A 19,844-nucleotide genomic window follows, 5' to 3' on the forward strand; every position below is an offset into this window, starting at 1 on the left:
AAGGACTTACACTGATTTGAGGGAAACAGTATGAAAAGAACGTGTCCCTAACATACACAGAGACAGAAGACATATGCTCCATGCAGTTGGCTGGAGCCCCAGCCCTGGAGAACCGGGATACAGACTTCAGAGTTTTCTAATGAAAGATGAGATAAAGACAGACATTTACAAACGTCGTGTTGGTTCTGAGTAGCAGGATATTCAAAAGGTGGAAAATCGGCATTTCTTTCTGGGAGATAAACTGATCAGCAGACCTTGGGACATGCCCAGAAGAGGCTGGTATAGTTGCAAGGAACCTGGGAGCCTCCAGAATGGAAACGGGTCGAGAGACTCTACCCCTTTCCAACAAGATACAAGTTAAAAATGCTTTAGTAGTTCACTCAATGACACGCAGAGGGAGGAAGGAGGAATGAGGGCCCTGAAATAAAAGCATCATGGGGATAAGGGCCTTAGACTTGGGGGGCAGGCCCCTGCCTGGAGCTGGGTTCTCTTGAGAGAGGAATGGCTCCAATCCCTGATGCACTCTACCCCGGGGTCAGTCCTGGGCCAGTCATCCTGGAGGCCGGCTAGCGCCCCAGGAACGTGGCCCACGTGTGGGGGTGAATCTAGGGGCTCTTGGCAGAGCACTGAGGAATGCTTGGAAACTCCCTTGATGGACCACTGAGTGGAACTGTTGCCACGGACACTGGAGTGTACTTGCTGTTGTCCACCGGCTTCCCAAATGATGTGGCCTCCTTTGGCCTCAAGGAGACACTCCATCTGGAAGGCTCTTTGGTTATAAGTAAGTACCTTGGGGACTTCTTAATCACAAGAAACATACTCAAAGTCGAGGCTACCGGAGCTTGAGCTGTTCCAGAGAGGTATTCACAGGAAATGGGCCGTTTTATGGCCCCTACGTGGCAAGGGGGAGTACAGACGAGGGAAGGAGTGTGATGGTGGCCGCCACGCTACCCTCAGCCCTCAGGACAGGAGCAGGTGCCTCCCCTCCCGGGGCTCTCCAGGGATCGCCGTGGTGCTCCTACAGCTCGGGCTGGACCCTGCCCTCCCTGCCGGACACCAGCCCAACTCGTGTCAACGCAACACTCTCAACAGGCCTTCATGGAGGACCTCTGTTTGGGCTTCTAATTAAGTTTTGGGTCCGTTTTGACCATTCACGTTCTAGAAAAGACATCATTGAATTCTTTTTTTTTTTTTTTTTTTAATCATTGAATTTTTAAGATGTATGGGCAGAGTTTCCCAGAGTCCTGCCTGGCGTTTGTAATCGGTTTCCTTCCTCTCTGTGGCTGCAACCCCTTTCCCATTCCTGATGACGCGTGTGCCCTTTTCTCCCTTTTCCCCAGAACAGACTCACCAGGGGTTTGTCCAAACTCAGACTATTTCAGAGGACTTTCTTTGTGGTTTATTTTTAACTCTACTGATTTTCTGTTCTTGTGAATCATTAATTTTTGTTCTTACTCTTACTGATCCCATCTTGTGGATTTTCTCGATGCGGTTCATGTAAGTATCTTGGTGGATTCCTTGTGTCACTGCATTTAACTCTTCCGGTTCAGTAATGACAGGCAGGAGTTTGCCCCGGAGTGCGGTAAACAGCTGGCGTTCACGTCACCCCATAGCTTTTAATCGGTGGTATTCTCATTAGAATGATTTCCTAAATATTCTGTAATTGCAGCTCAATTTTTTAATGAACACAATTTTTTTTTCATGTTATTCTTTTTTTCTCAAGTCAAATGGCTTGTGGGTTCGTTCATTTGCTTAACTTCTTTGCAGTCAGAGAACACAGCCTGTAAAACTTCCACTTTTAAAAATGTATGGATGTTTTCCTTGTGAATTTGTATTAAGTCAATTTTCATAAATGTCCTGTGAACATTTGAAAATAATGTGTACTCCCTGCAGGCAGTAAAAATGTCTATTTGGCTTCTTAATCATACTGTCCAAATATTCCACGTCATTCTACCAGCGTTAGCTTGACATGTTCAAACACATACCTGATCCCGGACTCCATGTCCACGTTTGCACACGGGAGCCATGAGCAGAGCAGGCGACCGGGGACATGGTGGCTGACACACAGAGGGGGCCCCAAAGCAGGCTGAATCCACGCAGGCACAGGTCCACACGTGGGGATATCGGAGAAGCGAAACGGAGAGAAGGCGGGCTCTGAGCAGACGAGGAGTCATGGAAAGCCTCCCAAGTGGGCTCTGTCGAAGGGAAAGATGGGGCTCAGAGGAGGACCTTTCTTTCATGGACCCCGATGACACCCCCAGGAGACACACATAAGCAGCTGCATCTCACAGGCAAGGGGATGGAGGCTTAACGGGGCAACGTCCTCAAGCTGCTCCAGAGCCAACGGCACACCCAGGATTTGAACCCACGTTCGTGAGTCTCCGGAGTCTGAGCTTGCCCTGATGCCTCAGTGCCCTACAGAGCATTATGGGGGACAGTGTTCACTTACCCTCTTCTTTTTTGCACCTGTTCCTCCTCACTCGTGGAAAGCGAGTGCCGCCCTGGGCGCTGGCCAGTGAGGGCCCTGCCTTCCAAAAGCGAAGGTGCTTCTTCCAAGTGTTTTCTACTGGAGAGTGATTCTGGACAGTGATTTTACGAGGAACAGAGTTCAGTAAGGTCACCTCGAAGAACGGATCCTTTCGTGTAAGGACAAGGAGTGGCCTTGCCCTGTCCCCCTTGCACTGCCTCTTGGGGTCTCTGCTGGCGTTCTTGCTCTGACCTCTGGCTGCTGTTGGCATGGGGGTCAGCATGCTGGGAAGAGCCGGGCTCCGAAGCATCAGGGCCTGCACCTCGGTCTGACCACTAGAGCAACTCGCCCTGTCTTTGTGCAATGTCTCCCCCCTCTCCTCGTCTATACGGCCGCCTCGTCCACCTGCATCAGCGCCGAAGCTGACGGTCCTCCCTCTTTCGGGTTTTCGGTTCCCTTTTAAGGAAACTTCTTTTTCTGACAGTCTGCCAGTGAGTCACGCCTCGTCTGCTGGCCAGATGTCGTGTTCTTGCGTGCCCTTGGTTGGTTTCCACTTCTCCAATCCTGGGGAAAGAAAGCAAAAATAGCCTCAGGCCTCTTAGAGATGGGATGTGAGTCAAAAGGACTGTGACTTCCCCTTGCCTGTGTAACAAACTGTCACAAGCCGAGGTGGTTTAGAATCACAGAGACGTATGCTCCTCCATTCCGGAGGTCAGAAGGCCAAAATGAGTGTGAAGGGGGGGAACACCTCGGTGTTGGCAAGGCTGTTCTTTCTGGCGGCTCCAGGAGCGAGCTCCTCACATCGTCTCTGCTCCCACGGTCACCTTTCCTCCCCCACTACAGCCGATCCCCCCCTCTGCCAGGCGCTCACAAGGACAGCTGCGGTTACATGGAGCACTCGGCCAGAAAACCCATCGCAAGATCCTTAACCCATCGCGTCGGCAAAGCCCCTTTTGCTCTGTAAGATAACATTCACGGGTTCCAAAGATTCAGTGTGGATTTCTTGGGGGGGGGGGTCATTATTCACGCTCCTGCAGCCCGCTCTCTGGCTCCAAAGATTCGCGTCTATCCTGCATGTGTTCACCCATTATGCCATCAACCCCAAGTCCGGAATCTCATCTCAATTGTCTACAGCAGGTACTGGTGACACTCTGCACGTGATCCATCCTGGGGCAAAACCCCTTTCCACCTGTGGGGACCTGGAAAAGGATGTTATCTGCTCCAAAAATACAGTGGTGGGACACGCATAGGATAACAGTTACACACATTCCCCTTTCAAAAGAGAAAACAAATTAAAGAAAGGAGTCATCAGTCCCAAGCAATTCCAAAATTCCACCAGGAAAACTCCACTCATTTTCAAGGCCTGGGAATAATCCGTGGCTCAAGGCTTCACCCTCTGTGTCCACATCTCTGTCCCCTGGGCCAAGGCTGTTGCCCTTAGGGTCATTCTTCTGTGTTCCTGAAGGGCAGGACACATTTATAGGGACTATTCCCATCAGGCTGTTTTCTGCCTGCAGAATTTTGAGAGCCCAGCTGCCTTCTTTCATCTTGTCTTCTCTGTGCTTTGCAGACCAGGCGGGCAGTGTTTCTACCGGCATCACAGTCTCAGGACGTTTGTGTCGGCCCATGTGTGTCACAGGGATGCACTCCACTTGATGAGAGAGTCTTCCAAAGGTCTTTTCTGGATAATCTCATCTCTGTTCCTGGCTTCTGCAGAGGTAGCTGGTGAGATCCATGAGCAACACATCTCTCTCCAGCACCAGTAGCGGTTACGTGGTCCCATGCTTGGCCTTCATGCTTTCCTGATGGCGAGTCTCCTAACGGTAGCATCTTCTTCAGCCTGGATGGGCTAAGGTCCTCGAGGGCACCTCTAGCTCTCTGCATGCATGGATGGGGCAGCTGCAGTGACCCAAGGGCAGTCTAGGAAGCTGTAGATGGGAGCTGCCAGGAGCAAAACATGCAGAGCCTGGGAGGTGTGCACACTGGCTGGTGAAGGGAACCCAAGGAGAGCCACGGGAGACGGGTAGGATCAGCGTCTAGCCTAGAACGACACAGCAGGTGGTTTGACGGCTTACAGAAGCATGGCACAGTGATAATGCACTCTCTGGACAGACATGTTCTCTTCCCTTTTATCCAAAGTGGTGCTGCTTCTTTCCGCCTCTTTGCTCTGGAAGGCTCTTTAGAGATTAGGGAGGTTTAAATATTGGAAGACAACAAGTCCTACCTACAAGATTCCATGAATCCCATCCCTTCCTTGCCTCTCTCCAGCCCTGGAAGATGTCACGGTCTTAATCATCTCTGAACACGGACCAGCTGCTAATTGCACTGATGGAGGAGTGAGGCCACCGAGTGCAGTCCCGCAGGACAATGTGATTGGTGTGAGGTTAAGACACTGGACAACTTCTCTGTCCTGAGAAAACGCCATCCACTTAACCCATCTGCCATCTGGGGGAGTGATTCTGATGGGTCACCTTTCATAATGGCTGCACTGCTATTTATAGCACCAGCTGATGATGGCACGTGACCAGTCTTTGTTATCTGAGTGAGTTCACCATGTCCACACAGCCCGTTGTTTTTCCCCACAGTAACAAGCAGCGTGCTTTTTCAGTCACCTCCTCGTCTTCTTACTAGCGGTGTCTGGAGGGCCATGGCCAAACACTGGTCCTCATCTTCTCAACACTCACTGTGTGCCCATGAGGTATGGGTCTGCGTGGCCCCAGAGTGGCCGTGCCCCTTGGTCAAACTTGGACCCAGAACTCACACATTGCCACGAACTGACTTGTGTCCCCCCCCCCCCCCCCCCCCCGCCGATTCATTTGTTGAAGTCCTGACATCCAGTGTGATTGTATTCAGAGAGACGGCTTTTAAAGAGGTCAGATGAAGTCATAAAGGTCAGGGTCTTACTCTGCTAAGATTGGTGACCTTATAAAAAGGAGAGAGAGCGATCTCTCCCTCTTTGCATGCATGCATGCTGAGGCAAGGTCATGGTGAGAAAGTGGCCATGTGCACACAAGGAAGAGAGCCCTCACCAAAATCAAACCCTGGCAGATCTTAATCCGGGACTTCTAGCCTCCAGAACTGTGAGAAGTGGACAGACATCCTGTTGCATAAGCCACCCCTAGCAGACTGAGACACACATATGGACAGAAAAAAAGAAATATGTCAGCACAGAAAGCGAGGACCTGAGCTTCCCACCCCCCAGCCCTGGGGCGGGACACATGTTTACCCCAGATCCTGTATTTGTGGACCCTTCCTGCTAGTTTTGCCCTAAAACCCCGACTGAGACACTCATTTCCAGGCTCTGTATTTGGACTGTGGCATTTGGCAGGACATCCACTTGGAACTGCTACACCCCAACCCGAAAGCTGCATGCTCTGGTGAGTGTTCCGGGGCGGCCCAGCAGTCAGTCCCCTTGAGGGTCGTTCACCGCCCAGAATCCCTGACTCTGAGGCAAGGTCACCTCCAGCCTCCCCAGGAAGGGGGCAGATGGAGCCCCTGGAGCGTGCGGGCTCCGTGCTGAAGGACAGCTCCGTGATTCTGGGGACCCCTGAGCGGCCCTCTGCTCCCCGGGAACAGCAGCTGAGTTCTGTGTTACAGTCTCTCCTGGGTGTCGTGTCCTCGCTCTGCAATGGAGCTGGATGGCCCTTGTGCCTGCTCGGTAATTAAGGTTAATGAGCGCACTCCATCTGGAGGGCGGAAAGGCAAATCTGTTCTTTTGAGTCCACATCCTTGGCATTCCTCCCGGCCGGAAGGATCCAGAAAACATCAACAGTCTTCTTCTGGGGCCTGTTCCAAGGTTATAGAGCCCAAACCTGGCCCCAGACCAGACAGGGGCGGTCAAAAGGCAATCTATCCGAGGTCTGACCACTACCATCTCTGCAGGGTATCCATAATAACTCAAGGCAGACCCTGGGCCTGGGATTTCAGGGTCTGTGTCTGAGAGGCCAGACTGGGTCCTGCTGTGACACTCCAGCACATTCATCCTTCCCTGAGAGCCACCAACAGCCACAAGGCCCGTGGCACAGGCCCAGCTGGGTTTGCCCCAAGCTCAGCTATGCCGTTGCTCCAAGACCCGGAGAAAACTCCTTCTCCCTACATTCCAGTCTCTTCGTCTGTAAAATGAATGTGTTTTCAAGATATGGTTCAAGGAACCCTAGATTTCCATGGATGCCCAGGACGGGAACTGCATACCACACTCAGGATGGTGGTACTGCTAGATGGGGTGAGAGGAAATGGCTCTGTGGGCTAGCAGTTACAATAGAAGGATATAGTTCTGGAAACAAAAGGACAAAGCAACTAGGATTGGGTAATAGTTACAAATTCTGCATGAAGGAAATGTGGGCACTTATGTTTGCACTTTTCTTAAATCTCTTAATGAAAGCAGGAGCAGCTCTCGACCTAACCTCCCACCCCTAACACATGCATGTGTACATACTGATAGTTAAAAAGCTCTTTTTATTTTAAGATTTATTTACTTATTTTGGGGAGAGAGAGAGTATGAGCAGGAGGAGAGAGGGGGACAGACTCTCAGGCAGACTGCACTGAGCGTGGAGCCCGACTCAGGGCTCGGTCTCACAACCTTGAGGTCACGGCCTGAGCCGAAGCCAAGAGTCAGATGCTTAACTGACTGCACCACCCAGGGGCCCCTAAACGTTCTTTTTATTTTATATAGATTATATCATATTTGAAGTATTGTTCCTTAACTTTTCCACTTAAGAAAATTTCTTCGATCTCGTTTGCGCGTGTGTTTCTTTTTAACGGCCTCAGAGTATTCCGTGACACAGATATATGTCATGACAGCTGTAAGCACTCCAAAGGTGACATTCACTTTGTTCCAGGTTTGGTTTGTTTTCTTTCTTTTCTTTTCTTTCTTTTCTTTTCTTTTCTTTTCTTTTCTTTTTCCTTCCTTCCTTCCTTCCTTCCTTCCTTCCTTCCTTCCTTCCTTCCTTCCTTCCTTCCTTCCTTCCTTCCAACTGTTACAACAATGCTGCAGTGAACATCTTTCAAAATCCAGAACAGAGGAACAGGAGAGCTTTCACTTAACACGTATGGGCTCAGCCCCAGGCCTGGGCTTCCATGTAATCATTAGTGGCTATTAGCTTATGACCACTGTTCTTAGGGTACATGCTCTTGTAGAGATTCAAACATCAGTTGCTGAATAATTCTGAGTAGTTTATCTCACTCAGTTTTCATGCCTCAGGTCACTGAAGAGAAAAACTAGAATTCAAGACACTCTAAGAAGAAACAGCCCAAGGAAACACTCCAGGTTCTCAATTCAGAACTATGGAGGACAAGAGGGGCACCTGGGTGGCTTAGCCGGTTAAGCGTCTGCCTTCAGCTCAGGTCATGATCCCAGGGTCCTGGGGTCGAGCCCCGAGTCGGGATCCCTGCTCAGTAGGGAGCCTGCTTCTCTCTCAACCTCTGCTGCTCCCCCTGTTCATGTTGTCTCTAAAATAAAATAAAAAAAATAAAATAAAATAAAATAAAATAAATAAAATAAAATAAAATTAAATTAAATTAAATTAAAATAAAATAAAATAAATAAAATAAAATAAAATAAAATAAAATAGAACAGAATGCCAGAGAGTAAGACCATAGAGCGTTGTCAAAGCAGAGGCGGTCACTAGCCTGGTTAACAAGAAGTAGACCCCACTTCCAGTGAGCTCAGCCCCCTATTGGATTAACGCATCTGCCTAAATTCTAGCTGTAACCAGAGCAGACAGTGAACCTGGTCTGCCAAAGGATGAGCTCGTCTGGAGCCGCCACAACTGTTCATAACAATGCTCCATATTCCAGGGACATTTCTATCAGCTATATCAAGAAACTGAACCAAAAGAAAAATAAATAAATAATAGAAGCAGACCCACAGATGACCCAGACACTGGAACTGTTAAATGTGGTCTTTAAAAAATTGTGATTAATGTGTTCAAGAAAGTAGGTAACAAGGTGGAAAATTTCACTGCAGAGCTGGAAATTTTTTTTAAAGGATCCAATGGAAATTATACAACTGGAAAGTATGGTTTAAATGGAAATTTGAATAGATAAACAGCTAATTGGACAGAGCAGAAGAGAAGATTAATGTACTGGAAACTACTCGGAAGAAAGTATTCAGACCACAGCATAAAAAGAAAAAACATACAGAAATAAAGATTAACAGGACAAAGAGGCAGCCCACGGAATGGGAGAAGATATTTGCAAATAAAACTACAGATAAAAGGCTGGTATCCAAGATCTATAAAGAACTCCTCAAACTCAATACATGAGAAACAAATAAACATATCAAAAATGGGCAGAAGATATGAACAGACACTTTTCCAATGAAGACATACGAATGGCTAACAGACACATGAAAAAATGTTCAACATCATTAGCCATTTGGGAAATTCAAATCAAAACCACACGGAGATACCACCTTACGCCAGTTAGAATGGCAAAAATAGACAAGGCAAGGAACAACAAATGTTGGAGAGGATGTGGAGAAAGGGGATCCCTCTTACACTGTTGGTGGGAAGGCAAGTTGGTACAGCCACTCTGGAAAACAGTGTGGAGGTCCCTCAAAAAGTTAAAAATAGAGCTACCCTGTGATCCAGCAATTGCACTACTGGGTATTTACCCCAAAGATACAGACGTAGTGAAGAGAAGGGCCATATGCACCCCAATGTTCATAGCAGCATTGTCCAACTAGCCAAACTGTGGAAGAAGCCGAGATGCCCTTCAACAGACAAATGGATAAAGAAGAGGTGGTCCATATACACAATGGAATATTACTCAGCCATCAGAAAGAACAATTACCCAACATTTGCAGCAACATGGACGGGACTGGAGGAGATTATGCTAAGTGAAAAAAGTCAAGCAGAGAAAGACAATAATCATACGGTTTTACTCATTTATGGAACATAAGGAATAGCAGGGAGATCAGTAGAAGGAAGGGAAGAATGAAGGGGGGGTAAACAGAAGGGGGAATGAACCACGAGAGACTACGGACTCTGGGAAACAAACTGAGGGTTTCAGAGGGGAGGGGGATGGAGGATTGGGCTGGGCCCGTGATGGGTAGTAAGGAGGGCACGTATTGCATGGAGCACTGGGTGTCACATACAAGTAATGAATCATGGAACTTTACATCAAAAACTAAGGATGTAGTGTATGGTGACTAACATAACATAAAAAAAAAAAAAAGAAATAAAGATTAACAGACAAACCAACATAATGAAAAGGTAGTCGTGTATTTGGAGAGCCAGAAAGGGGAAAGTGAGAGAATGGGACAGACGAATATTTGAAAAAGGGAAGGGCCAAAAGTTTTCGAAAATTGATGAGACATGAGTGAGATTGAAGGAGTACACCTACTAGGAAAATACAGAGAAAACCACACCCAGGCTCATCTGCAGTAAACCGAAGACAAAGAGGAAGTCTTCAAGGCAGTCAGAAAAAAAGGCACATTACCTTCAAAAGAAGCCTCAGGGGATATTATTCCCAGGAGCCCTTCCTTCCCGGAAGTCATGCTGGAGAATATCTGAGCTGATAGGAAAACCCCAGTGGCAGGACCAGGACTAATCTCGGAAAAGAGATTAAAACAATATATAAATGTGATGTGCTCTCACCACGGGAAAATAACAGAACCAAAGAAAATGTAAAGACTGGGGAAAAAGGCGGAAAGAAGAATGAGCTCCCTAATGTCTTCATCTGTAATAGCTGGGAATAAAGAGACATTTAACACTGACAATTCAAATTACACAAACAGAAGCACACCTAAAAGAACAAAGAAACAATCGGAGAGCGAATACTAATGACTAACATCGTGGTGATAAAGAACGAGGAGTAGGAATCAGAGATAAAGAAAAAATTACAAGCAAAAGAAAAGAAAAATCAGATGAACAAATAAAATTAACGTATTTATCTCAACTCTCTGCTTCCAAGGTCAAAAAAGAGACCCAAAATCCAAAAGAAAAATAGATAAAAGATATAAACTGACCTTTTTCCCTCACGAAAAGGAAATGCAAACGATCTGAAGATGTTTAACCTCCTTCACTAACAGAAATGAAAGATAAAAATACTCCCAAAAGTTACAAAGGTGCGTGCTCTTGTCAGATCTGAAGAACGACACACGTGAGACTCACGCATCTCGCTATAGGTGAGTCTTACTTTACAAAAAGCTGTAAACAAGTATTGGATTCTAATTAATGGTATGCATGCTGGGGTGCTTCGAGTGAAGTGTGCGAACACCTGCCTCTTTGAACTGCATCCAAAAAATAAGGATGGATAGATGAATAAAATGAAATAAAATAAAGATAGCAAAATGTTAGTAACTGTAGAGTCTGAGTGGTAAATAGGTGCATGTTTACTGGGCAATTTTTTCAGCTTAAGGAAAAAACATCTTTGGATAACATTTTCCCCCAAATTGGCAAAAATTGAAAAACTTGATAAGAGTTTTCAAGGGTGCAGGACAACAGTAGAAGCTTACATAGGCACAGACTTGTAGAGAGAATAATTCCTATTGGAATTAAAATGGATGTATCCTTAGGGATGGCAAGTGCACCTGACGGAATTTAATCTACAGATGTCCTCACGCACGTGCAGAACGACACGTTGTTGCATGAAGAACAAAAGATGAGAAATCATCTAAATGTCTAATCAACAGAAGAATGGTAAAATATACTATGATAAATCCATACAATAAAACATAATATGGCTACAAAGAAGAAAAAGCAACTTTCTTTGTATCAACAGGCAATACTCTCTAAGATCGATTATGTGAAAAATGGATGATGGGGAACAGCTTGTATAACAGACTTGCATTTGTGTAAATAATAAATAGATAAACATCTTATTTGTGTAAATAACAAGTAGATAAACGTCTGTGTATGTGCACAGAATATACCTTCAGATCAGAAGGGTGTACGAGGCATTCCTAATGGTAGCGGTCTCCCCCCCACACGAGCTGGATTACTGGGGATGGGGGAAGTTTTCACTGTTTGCTCCCTGTGCTGTTTGAATTATAAACTGTGTACAAGTATTATTTGTACAAAAATGTTAAATTTAGTCCTCTGGGCACCTGGATGGCTCGTTCAGTTAAGTGTCTGACTTCAGCTCAGGTCATGATCTCAGGGTCCTTGGATGGAGCCCTGCGTCAGGCTCCCCACTCAGCAGGAATCTGTTTCCGCCTCTACTTCTGCCCCACCCCCTGCTCCTCTTCTCTCTGTCTCTCAAATAAATAAAATCTTTAAAAATTTTAGTTCTCAAAAAACTAAAAATAGGATAACACTGATCCAGCAGTTTGGCTGCTGGATATATGTATATACCGAAAGGAATTGAAGCAGGGTCTCAGGGAGGTATTTGCACACAAATATTCATAGCAGCGTTGTCCATGATAGCCCAGAGACAGCTCAAGTGACCATCTGTGGAGGGACAGATAGGGAAACGTGGCACACACGCACTGGAATACTGCTCAGCCTTGACAAGGAAAGGAAGGAGCTCCTGACGCCGGTTATGACATGGACGGGCCTGGAGGACACCAGGCCCAGTGAAGCAAGCCGGTCCCCGAAGGACAAATTCTGTAGGATTCTGCTCCTGGAAGTCCCAGGAGGAGTCAAGTTCATAGAGACAGAAAGGAGCTGGTGGGCCAGGGCCTGGCTGTGGAATGGCACCGAGTGTCAGGTTTGTAAGAGAAAGAGCTCTGGACACGGATGGTGGGGATGGTCGCACAACTGTATGAGTGTCCTTAGGGCCACTGAACTGGACATGTAACAATGGGGACTATGGCAAATTTTCTGTTACGTATATTTTATGAAAAAAAATAAGACACTATAGTTTGTAAAAGAAAAAAGTAAAGAATAAAGTGTTTGCGCCCCATCCCGGTGCCCTGGGAGGAGCCCCCCCCCCCCCCCACCTGCCGGTCCTTCCTGCTGGCCCTGATCACGTCTGGGGCTGCGCGTCCTGGGAAGTAACCGGCCATGGTCTGTCCTCTTCCGTTTCAGGGGCCCCCTGCGCTCTGAGTGAAAGGCTCGTAGCTACGGTGATGTCCAGCCACTCCCTGGCCCTCCTGGAGCAGCCCGACCCAGAGTGCGAGCCCCCCTAGTGGCCCTGATGACGTGGTGACCACTCCGACCGGCAGGTCAGTGCCCCCCGGGAGGGGTGGGAAGGGAGACAGGGTCTGAGCGAGGGGACAGCGTGGTTGCCGGTGGTTAGAGATATGCCAGGACCGGCCAACCCAGAGCTTGCCTCGGTGTCCTCCTAAAGCCCAGGGTGGGGGTGGAGGGGGTTGGAGGGGGGGGACGCAACCCACCCGGCCTCGCACCAGCGGAGGGAGAGGCCTGCGGAGCCGGCGTGCGACACTCACCGTCTGTGCCTCGGTCGCCCCAATGGTAAAGGTGGGCACGTGGCTGCCCGCGAGCCGGCCTCCGGGGCGGCATGAGGAGGAAACAGACCGGACGTGAAGGTAAAACACAGCTCAAGTGCTGGGAAGATTCGGGCTCACAGTTGGGCTGAGGCGCCCCGTGTCCTCCCTAGGCAGCTCCCCCCCCACCCGGAGACGGCGTCGCGTGCCCGGGCCGGGGGCCACGAGAGGAGTGCTGCCGCCGCCGCCCGCCGCCCCAGCGCCCACGCGGACTCCCGCCGCCACCCCCCGCCGCCCCCACGCGGACTCCCACTGCCCCCCCCGCCCCAGCGCCCACGCGGACTCCCGCCGCCCCCGCCGCCCCCACGCGGACTCCCACTGCCCCCCCGCCCCAGCGCCCACGCGGGCCCCCGCCGCCCCCCACGCGGACTCCCGCCGCCCCCACGCGGACTCCCACTGCCCCCCCCGCCGCCCCCACGCGGACTCACACCACCACCCCCGCCACCCCCACGCGACTCCCGCCGCCGCCCCCGCCGCCCCCACGCGGACTCCCGCCGCCCCCACGCGTACTCCCGCCACCCCCCTCCGCCGCCCCCACTTGGACTCCCACTGCCCCCCCCCGCCGCCCCCACGCGGACTCCCACCGCCGCCCCGCCCCCACGCGGACTCCCACCGCCCCCGCCCCTCACGCGGACTCCCACCGCCCCCCCCCACGCGGCCCCGCGCCTGCGCGTCGTCACCGCCCTCGGCACGGAAGCGCAGGCGCGACCACGGAGTCTCCGCGTGGTCTTAGGCCCGGGGCTGCAGGGCGAGGCGCACCTGCGCTTCCCAAACCCTGTGGCGAGGCCTCAGCAGACGTCCCTGGGAGGCCCCCGAGGCCCCCGCAGCGCAGACCCTCCACGCCTACCCCCCATTTAGTGACAGCAGCGTCTCTGCAGCCCATTCGTATGCGCGGTTCCAAACACGGCTTCTGCGGTCCTCCCCTTACCTGACCTTGTTCAGGCTCTCCGCTCTCGGCTCACCCTCCGTCAGGGGCTCGGCGGAGTTGAAACACCGTGACACCGCCCTTCCTAAGGGTCTCGGCTGGAGGCCAGCGCGGGAGCTCCGCCCCCAAGAGGCCTCCCCCTGCACCCGGCCCCGCCCCGCTGGTCCTCCTCCCTCCTCTCCCCCCTGCCCCCAGGCACTAGCTGGGGGTCGCCTAGGAGGTTCGGGGCGGGGTCCCTCAGGAGGGGCTGGGCCGCACGCTGTCACCCAGGGGCCTGTGTCCCCACCCCAGGCCGGGCTGTGGCCCTGCCTCCCCACTGCCCCGGCTCTCTGCAGGGGTGGAAAATGGTACCTGTCAACCCCGAGCCGGAGGAGCCCGCGGCCGCAGCCCCGACATGGAGGAGCCCACGCCGGAGCCCGTGTACGTGGATGTCGACAAAGGGCTGACCCTGGCCTGCTTCGTCTTTGCCTCTTCCTCGTGGTGATGATCGTTCGCTGCGCCAGGGTCATCATGGACCCTTACAGCGCCATCCCCACGTCCACCTGGGAGGAGCAGCACCTGGACGACTGAGGCGCGGGCACGGGGGCCTCCATGTGACTACCGGCCAGCCCGCCCGCAGACGCGGGAATGGGTTTGGCTGTGGATGGAGGGGTCACCGGTCACCGGAGCCGCACCTGCTCCCTCTCCAGCACCAGAGTGAGGCGCCGCGGGGGTCCGTGGTGGGCCAGCCTGGAGAGGAGAGCACTGGCCCCGGAGTCAGGAGGCCGGTCGGGGCTGGGGAGTCACTGTGGGACGATGGGGGGGGGGGGGTCCTGTCGCCTCGCTCCTGTGCACCTTCTGGGACTGGGTCCAGGGCAGACCCCCGCCGTCACACAACAGCGCTCTCATGGTGAGGACACTGTCTGCCCTTAAAATGCAAAACGGCACACGCACGAGCCGTGGCAGCTCCCGGCACAGAGCACAGACGACCCCCGATCCCCAGCCCGTCCCGCTGGGCAGCCGCGGGGCGGTGGCGAAGGCGGAGGCGGATGGAAGGGGCCTCACCCCACCTTCTCGCCAGGCACAGGCCTGCTTCCCAGCAGTATTTTTTTAAGCTAAAACATAGAGGGGTCTATTTTTCCTGTCATAAACGAAATGCGCATTTTGGGAATTTGGGAACACACAGAAAAATAGAAGGAAAGGGGGAAAATAACACTTAACGATCCCACCTCCCCAAAGCCGCCAGTTTGATATATTTCTCCCAGGCTTTTTTTACACATATCTTTTTAAATGGTCACGTTCACGCCGTACGCACGATGTCGCATCCCTTGGTAGCAGAGCATGGACACTTTCCTGTCCCGTCACAACCATCGTCTGAGCGAGGTCATGGCTCCATCAGCGTCGCCTTGGCCGCACAGTTCAATCTGTTTGCTGACTTCCCCGCACACAACATTCTTCCATGCTGTATAGTCTCTCAGATGTGCACACGCTGCAGGGGAAGCACTGGACCAGGAGCCCTGGGTCTCGACCTCCGTCACCCAAAGACTGTGTGGCCGTGAGCAAGTCCCGCCCCGTCTGCGTGCCACAGTCCCCTCGTGTCACAACGAGGTGGAAGAGCCTTGCCTTCTTTGTTTTGTGCGAGGCTCCTGTGGCTAAAAGGACAGGAGGGGGCTGGTGGGGGGCAGGGACAGTTTGCTGATAGTGACTGTTCTTGGGGTCTCCTCCTCTCCCGTCACCTCCCTCGGCGACCTTGCAGCAAGAACAAGGGGCCCACCACGCTGGTCCCAAGTCCCAGCTCCTTTACCTTCTGCTCTATCACCCCGGATAATAGCCTCTCTGAGCCCCAGTTCCCTCATGTGTAGCGTGAGGGAACCATGTCTACCTCACAAGGTTGTTGTGAGGATGGAATGAAGGAACATGGGCCGACATCGGTGTCCTTCCTTGACTCCACCCCCCAGGAGAAGCCAGGGGTCTGAGCCGGGAGGGGCACAGGTTCCAGGATCCCCCTCCCAGCAGAGCCTGGAAGCCCGGACTTTCCTCAACCTCCCAGGGCCACTTGCTGGGCCAAATCTCCCAGCCAGGACCCCTGGTCAGAGGGACACTCACAGCAACCTCTCCCAGCACCTGATCTCAAGGGATATGGTGTCTATTCATGTACATCATTGTCACTGTCACTGTGGAACCACACACAGTGTGAAGTTACCCTAGAGCCCCCTCCCTCCGAGGCACGGCCGACCATCCCCATCAGGAGAGACCTGCACCTGTGAAGAAGGGCAAGGCTCCCTTCCCGTCGCCTGCATCCCAGCTCTGGGTCCCACTCCAGCCCAGGCACCCAGGCAGTGGCTTTCCAAAGCACCGTCACCACTAGGTGACCCCTGAAAGTGAACAAGGTCTCAGGTGTTTAGGCACATCGCAGGACCTGTCCAGCTGTCCCCCCCCCCACACACACACATGCACACATGCTGTGTGGGATGCACAAAGAGGCAGCTGGCAAGGGCAGTGAACGGTGATGCACGGAGACTCTGGATGAAGGAAGGATCTAGAGCAAGGGCCTCGGCTCTGCAGCCTACCTCAGAGACAGCCCGCACTTCTGTGAAAACCCATCGGTGTGGATTCACGACGGAAATCAGAAGCAGCTCCCAGTCAGCTCCCAAGAATGGAGGAGCTCCGGAAGCCCTCACCTGGAGATACTCTGGAATCCTCAGGAGGGAAAGACTGGTGCCCTAGGGTCACCTCTGCAATGGTTTGGAGCTCGCTGGAAATCCAGGATCCTGGGCCCAGTCCAGACCTTCAGGCTCTGTGTCTCTGGGGATGGCGCCCAGGAATCTGCTGGCGAGAGCCACCAAGTGGCTGGTGAGCACACCGAAGTTTGAGAAGCACGGCCCTAGGGACCCCGTGCTCCCACTTCATTCTTTTTCCACACTTAGATTTGCTGATGTTTCCCACCCTATCTCTGGACTGGTTTTTTTGTTTATTTGGGTGGTTTTTTTTTTTTTGGTGGCATGGGGAAATAACATTTCAGAAAAGATCAAAAATAAAAAAATCACACCCCATCCAAGCCTCCAGCAAAAGAGTGATTTTCATTGTGTACCATACACTCCTTTCTAATCCTTGTCCAAATGCAAGATACATTTTTCTATAAATGTCATCAGTTACATAATTGAAAATCACGCTCCCTCCTAACATCATCTCATGAGTGTATTTCTGCTACCATCTTCCTATTTATCATTTGAGTGGCTGTGGGACATGCCGTCTAGTGCGTGTACACAATTATCCAGACTCCTATTATTAAGGACTCAGATTGCTTTCATTTTCCCTATTATACGTGCACCAAGAGAGAAAAGACAGATAAAGACAGATGTGATAGACCGTGGGAGCTTGCTCAGGACAGTGGGGAAGAGAATGAACCCCAGCCCCTCCACCTAAGACACACATCGCATTTACTTGTATTAAAGGGAATTTGGAGCTTCTGTTGTTGCTCTTTCTCAGGATGAGGATGTGGGCTCCTGGGGCCAGAGCCTCTTAGCCAGTTTCCAGCTAGTTGAGATGAGGTTTGGGGGTGTGAATGGAGAGAGAAACTTCCAGCAAAAGAAATGAACAGGATTCTTGAAGACTGGAAGCTGGCAGAGAGGAAGTGCAAGCATTCAGTGGAAGAGAGAAGTCTGTGACGTTGGCCACAGTCCCAGACCTAAGGGAAAGACAACCAACCAGAAAGTCCCCACTGCAGAGAAAGGATGGCGGATTTTCCAGACCGTGGTGTCCAGTGGTCACTTTGGGCTGTTGTCTGCACTGTGCTCTGCTCAGCCCCCCAGGCCCCTCCAGACTCTCAGTAATGTCTGTGCCCCAGTCCATTCTGTGGCGGTGGTATTTGGGGACAATAAAGGCATCTGGACAGCGGGCCGTGGGAGGGAATGCGATCTGGAAAGGGACAGGTGGGGCAGCACCCACAGTCGGAGGGACCGACAGCAGGAGATGCACGGCCACCGAGAATGCTCGGAGAGGCTGATGGGAGAAACAGGACACGCGCTTCACCAGCCCGGAGTACCAATTCCCAACATCTCTGCTGTATTTTTTCCAACTAGTCGCTCAAATGTCTACCAAGTTTTTATGGAATTGAAAGCCCCAGGTATCCCTCACCGGTAACCCTGTCCCTGAACTCCAGAGGCTAGCTCCATCTAAAAGGAGCTGGCTGTGCTTCCAAACACCAGCTGCAGAGAATCGCCGTGCCCTGTGTGTCCACTGCTGCGGTTCCGAGCCCCGCGGTCTCACCGTTGAAGACCGGCCCTGCTACCCGTGATGGTCGACAAGCTGCACGGACATCTCTGGCCACTGGCCCCATCTGCTGAGAGGTGCCCCCGCTGAGCTCCCCGGGTCCACACCCGCATTTCCCGCCATTCTGTCCAAACACAGGTTGGCTGCATCAAGGGGGCAGATGGCCTCCGCTCCCCCGGCCCTGCCCCCGGATCCTTGTGTCCTCGATGGTTACCAGCCGAGGCTCTCCCTCCCTCCTGTGGAGTTTGTCTTTGGTACCTGAGCCAGCCCGCCTCCCATCAGGAAAGAGATGGCTGCCCAAAATGTTTCCTGCTTTGAGGTCCAAGGAAAGAGTACTGAGAGGTCGGGCAGGGCTCAGGGAAACAACACGGGATGGAAAATCGGGCCACGGTGTGAGGCCGTCTCCAGCTCGGCCTGACGTGGCAAGGAGGCAGCGGGTTCTCAGAACCCAGCAGGACTGTGACAGTGGGGGAGGGGACACTGACAGGAGCCGTGGCCACAGGGAGACGGCCAAACTCCTGCTCAAACCGCAGCCGGCAGGGAGAACGTGGGGGGAAGGTACACCTTGATCTCTCACCTTCAGCCCTCAGGTCTCTCCTCTGGCTCTCCCATCAGCCAAAACAATAGAACCCTGTGGTCGGGGACGCTGGGTGCAGCGGTTCCTATCTGCCAGTGCTCTGGAGCGAACACAACCAGCACAACCCAGCCCTGTCAGCACTCAGTATCCATCCGTGAACTTCGCTTGAATGGGGAACAGGTTTGTATGTGCCCCGCACAGGGGTGACCTCAAGTTCCATGAACCACCATACCGTCTGGGGGAGGGGCGAATAGCAATGCAGTCCTGCTCCCACCTGGGACTTACCGACCTCCAGGTGAGTAAGTAAACCATTCGTATGAAGCGCAGCTGCTCGAGTCCTCCCTTCCGTGGCTGGCCACCAGGCCCAGCCCGATAATCACGGCGTCCTTCCTCCCCGCCCACTCCACGTCCCTCTACCTTCCAGCATTCCCATGGCTTTTGGAGTAGTCCACCTGGCGGATGCCCCGAATCTTCATTCACGGAAGATTCACATTCTTGACGGCCTGTCTTCACCAGGTTGCCAGTTCCTACCAACCCACAGAGAACGCGAAGAGACTTGGAAGGCCTCACCTGCTCGGAGAGAACAGGTGCCCTAGGAGAGCGCCACTCCGACTACGGTCTCAGGACCGTCAGCGTCACTGGGGGGTACAGAATGGGAGTCACAAGAGGCTCCCCAGTGAACCTCTGAGCTCCAGAGCCAGTCCTCCTTGCTCCCCACCCCCATCGTGCAGTTGGGATAGATCACTCTGACCGTGCAGCGATCCCCTTCTCTGCCCCCTGGTCAACAAGAGGACAACGATCTGTTTCTGACTTAGCCCACCTGTAACTGTGTACCCTGGTGGAAGCATCTCTTCTCCCTCACTAAGAATTCCCAGACCCACCAAGGCTGAGGATACAAGGGCGAAAAACAAAAATAAGTGGGTTATTATTGGGTCTAGCAGCCAGAGGACTCCTTTTGCCTCCATCCCTTGGTTTCCAGACTCGGATCCTCCAGCTAGGGGGAAGGCGGCACTATGGGGCCTCTGGTTTAGGGCAGATGCTGCGTTCTGTAGGTCAGCCACCAGAGCTGAGCTGTCCACAGCACACTGCAAATTTCCATCATGCCCACTGCTTCTGGGTGACGAGGGAAGTGCTATAGCAGTGAATTTCCGGGGCTGGAGCCCACTGCTGCATTTCCTTTGCAAATGCACTCTTCGGGGGAAGGTCATGTGGCTGAGATGCACGGAAATGGATG

At 52.2% G+C, this 19,844-nt stretch overlaps 2 protein-coding genes across 20 annotated transcripts in view; one reads left to right on the plus strand and one right to left on the minus strand.

Annotated features, from left to right (window-relative positions):
- The window catches only part of CTXND1 (cortexin domain containing 1), a 43,697-nt gene extending 26,878 nt beyond the window's left edge, over positions 1 to 16,819 (plus strand). The window contains 3 exon segments of the mRNA XM_057303627.1: positions 12,439 to 12,575; positions 14,118 to 14,240; positions 14,243 to 16,819. Coding sequence (XP_057159610.1) covers positions 14,177 to 14,240; positions 14,243 to 14,352 — 174 coding nt within the window. The 5' untranslated portion in view covers positions 12,439 to 12,575; positions 14,118 to 14,176 and the 3' untranslated portion in view covers positions 14,353 to 16,819.
- FAH (fumarylacetoacetate hydrolase) overlaps positions 1 to 19,844 on the minus strand; it is a 68,516-nt gene that overhangs the window by 14,568 nt on the left and 34,104 nt on the right. The window contains exons 15-19 of one of the 19 annotated variants that reach the window (XR_008956053.1): positions 17,470 to 19,180; positions 17,206 to 17,381; positions 16,443 to 16,587; positions 2,873 to 3,031; positions 1,986 to 2,195 (exon numbers count right to left, since the gene is read on the minus strand). Coding sequence is in view for 1 of the 19 variants with exons in the window: in XM_048220387.2 (XP_048076344.1) it covers positions 18,752 to 19,180 (429 nt within the window). In the remaining 18 variants the exon portion in view is untranslated. Of the gene's footprint in view, positions 1 to 1,376; positions 2,196 to 2,449; positions 3,032 to 14,896; positions 19,497 to 19,844 lie in introns of those variants that run through there. The other 18 variants (XR_008956061.1, XR_008956051.1, XR_008956052.1 and 15 more) reach the window with 18 other exon arrangements.

This window comes from Ursus arctos, unplaced genomic scaffold (assembly GCF_023065955.2).
Source record: "Ursus arctos isolate Adak ecotype North America unplaced genomic scaffold, UrsArc2.0 scaffold_28, whole genome shotgun sequence".
In the NCBI taxonomy this organism is placed as follows: Eukaryota; Metazoa; Chordata; class Mammalia; order Carnivora; family Ursidae; genus Ursus; species Ursus arctos.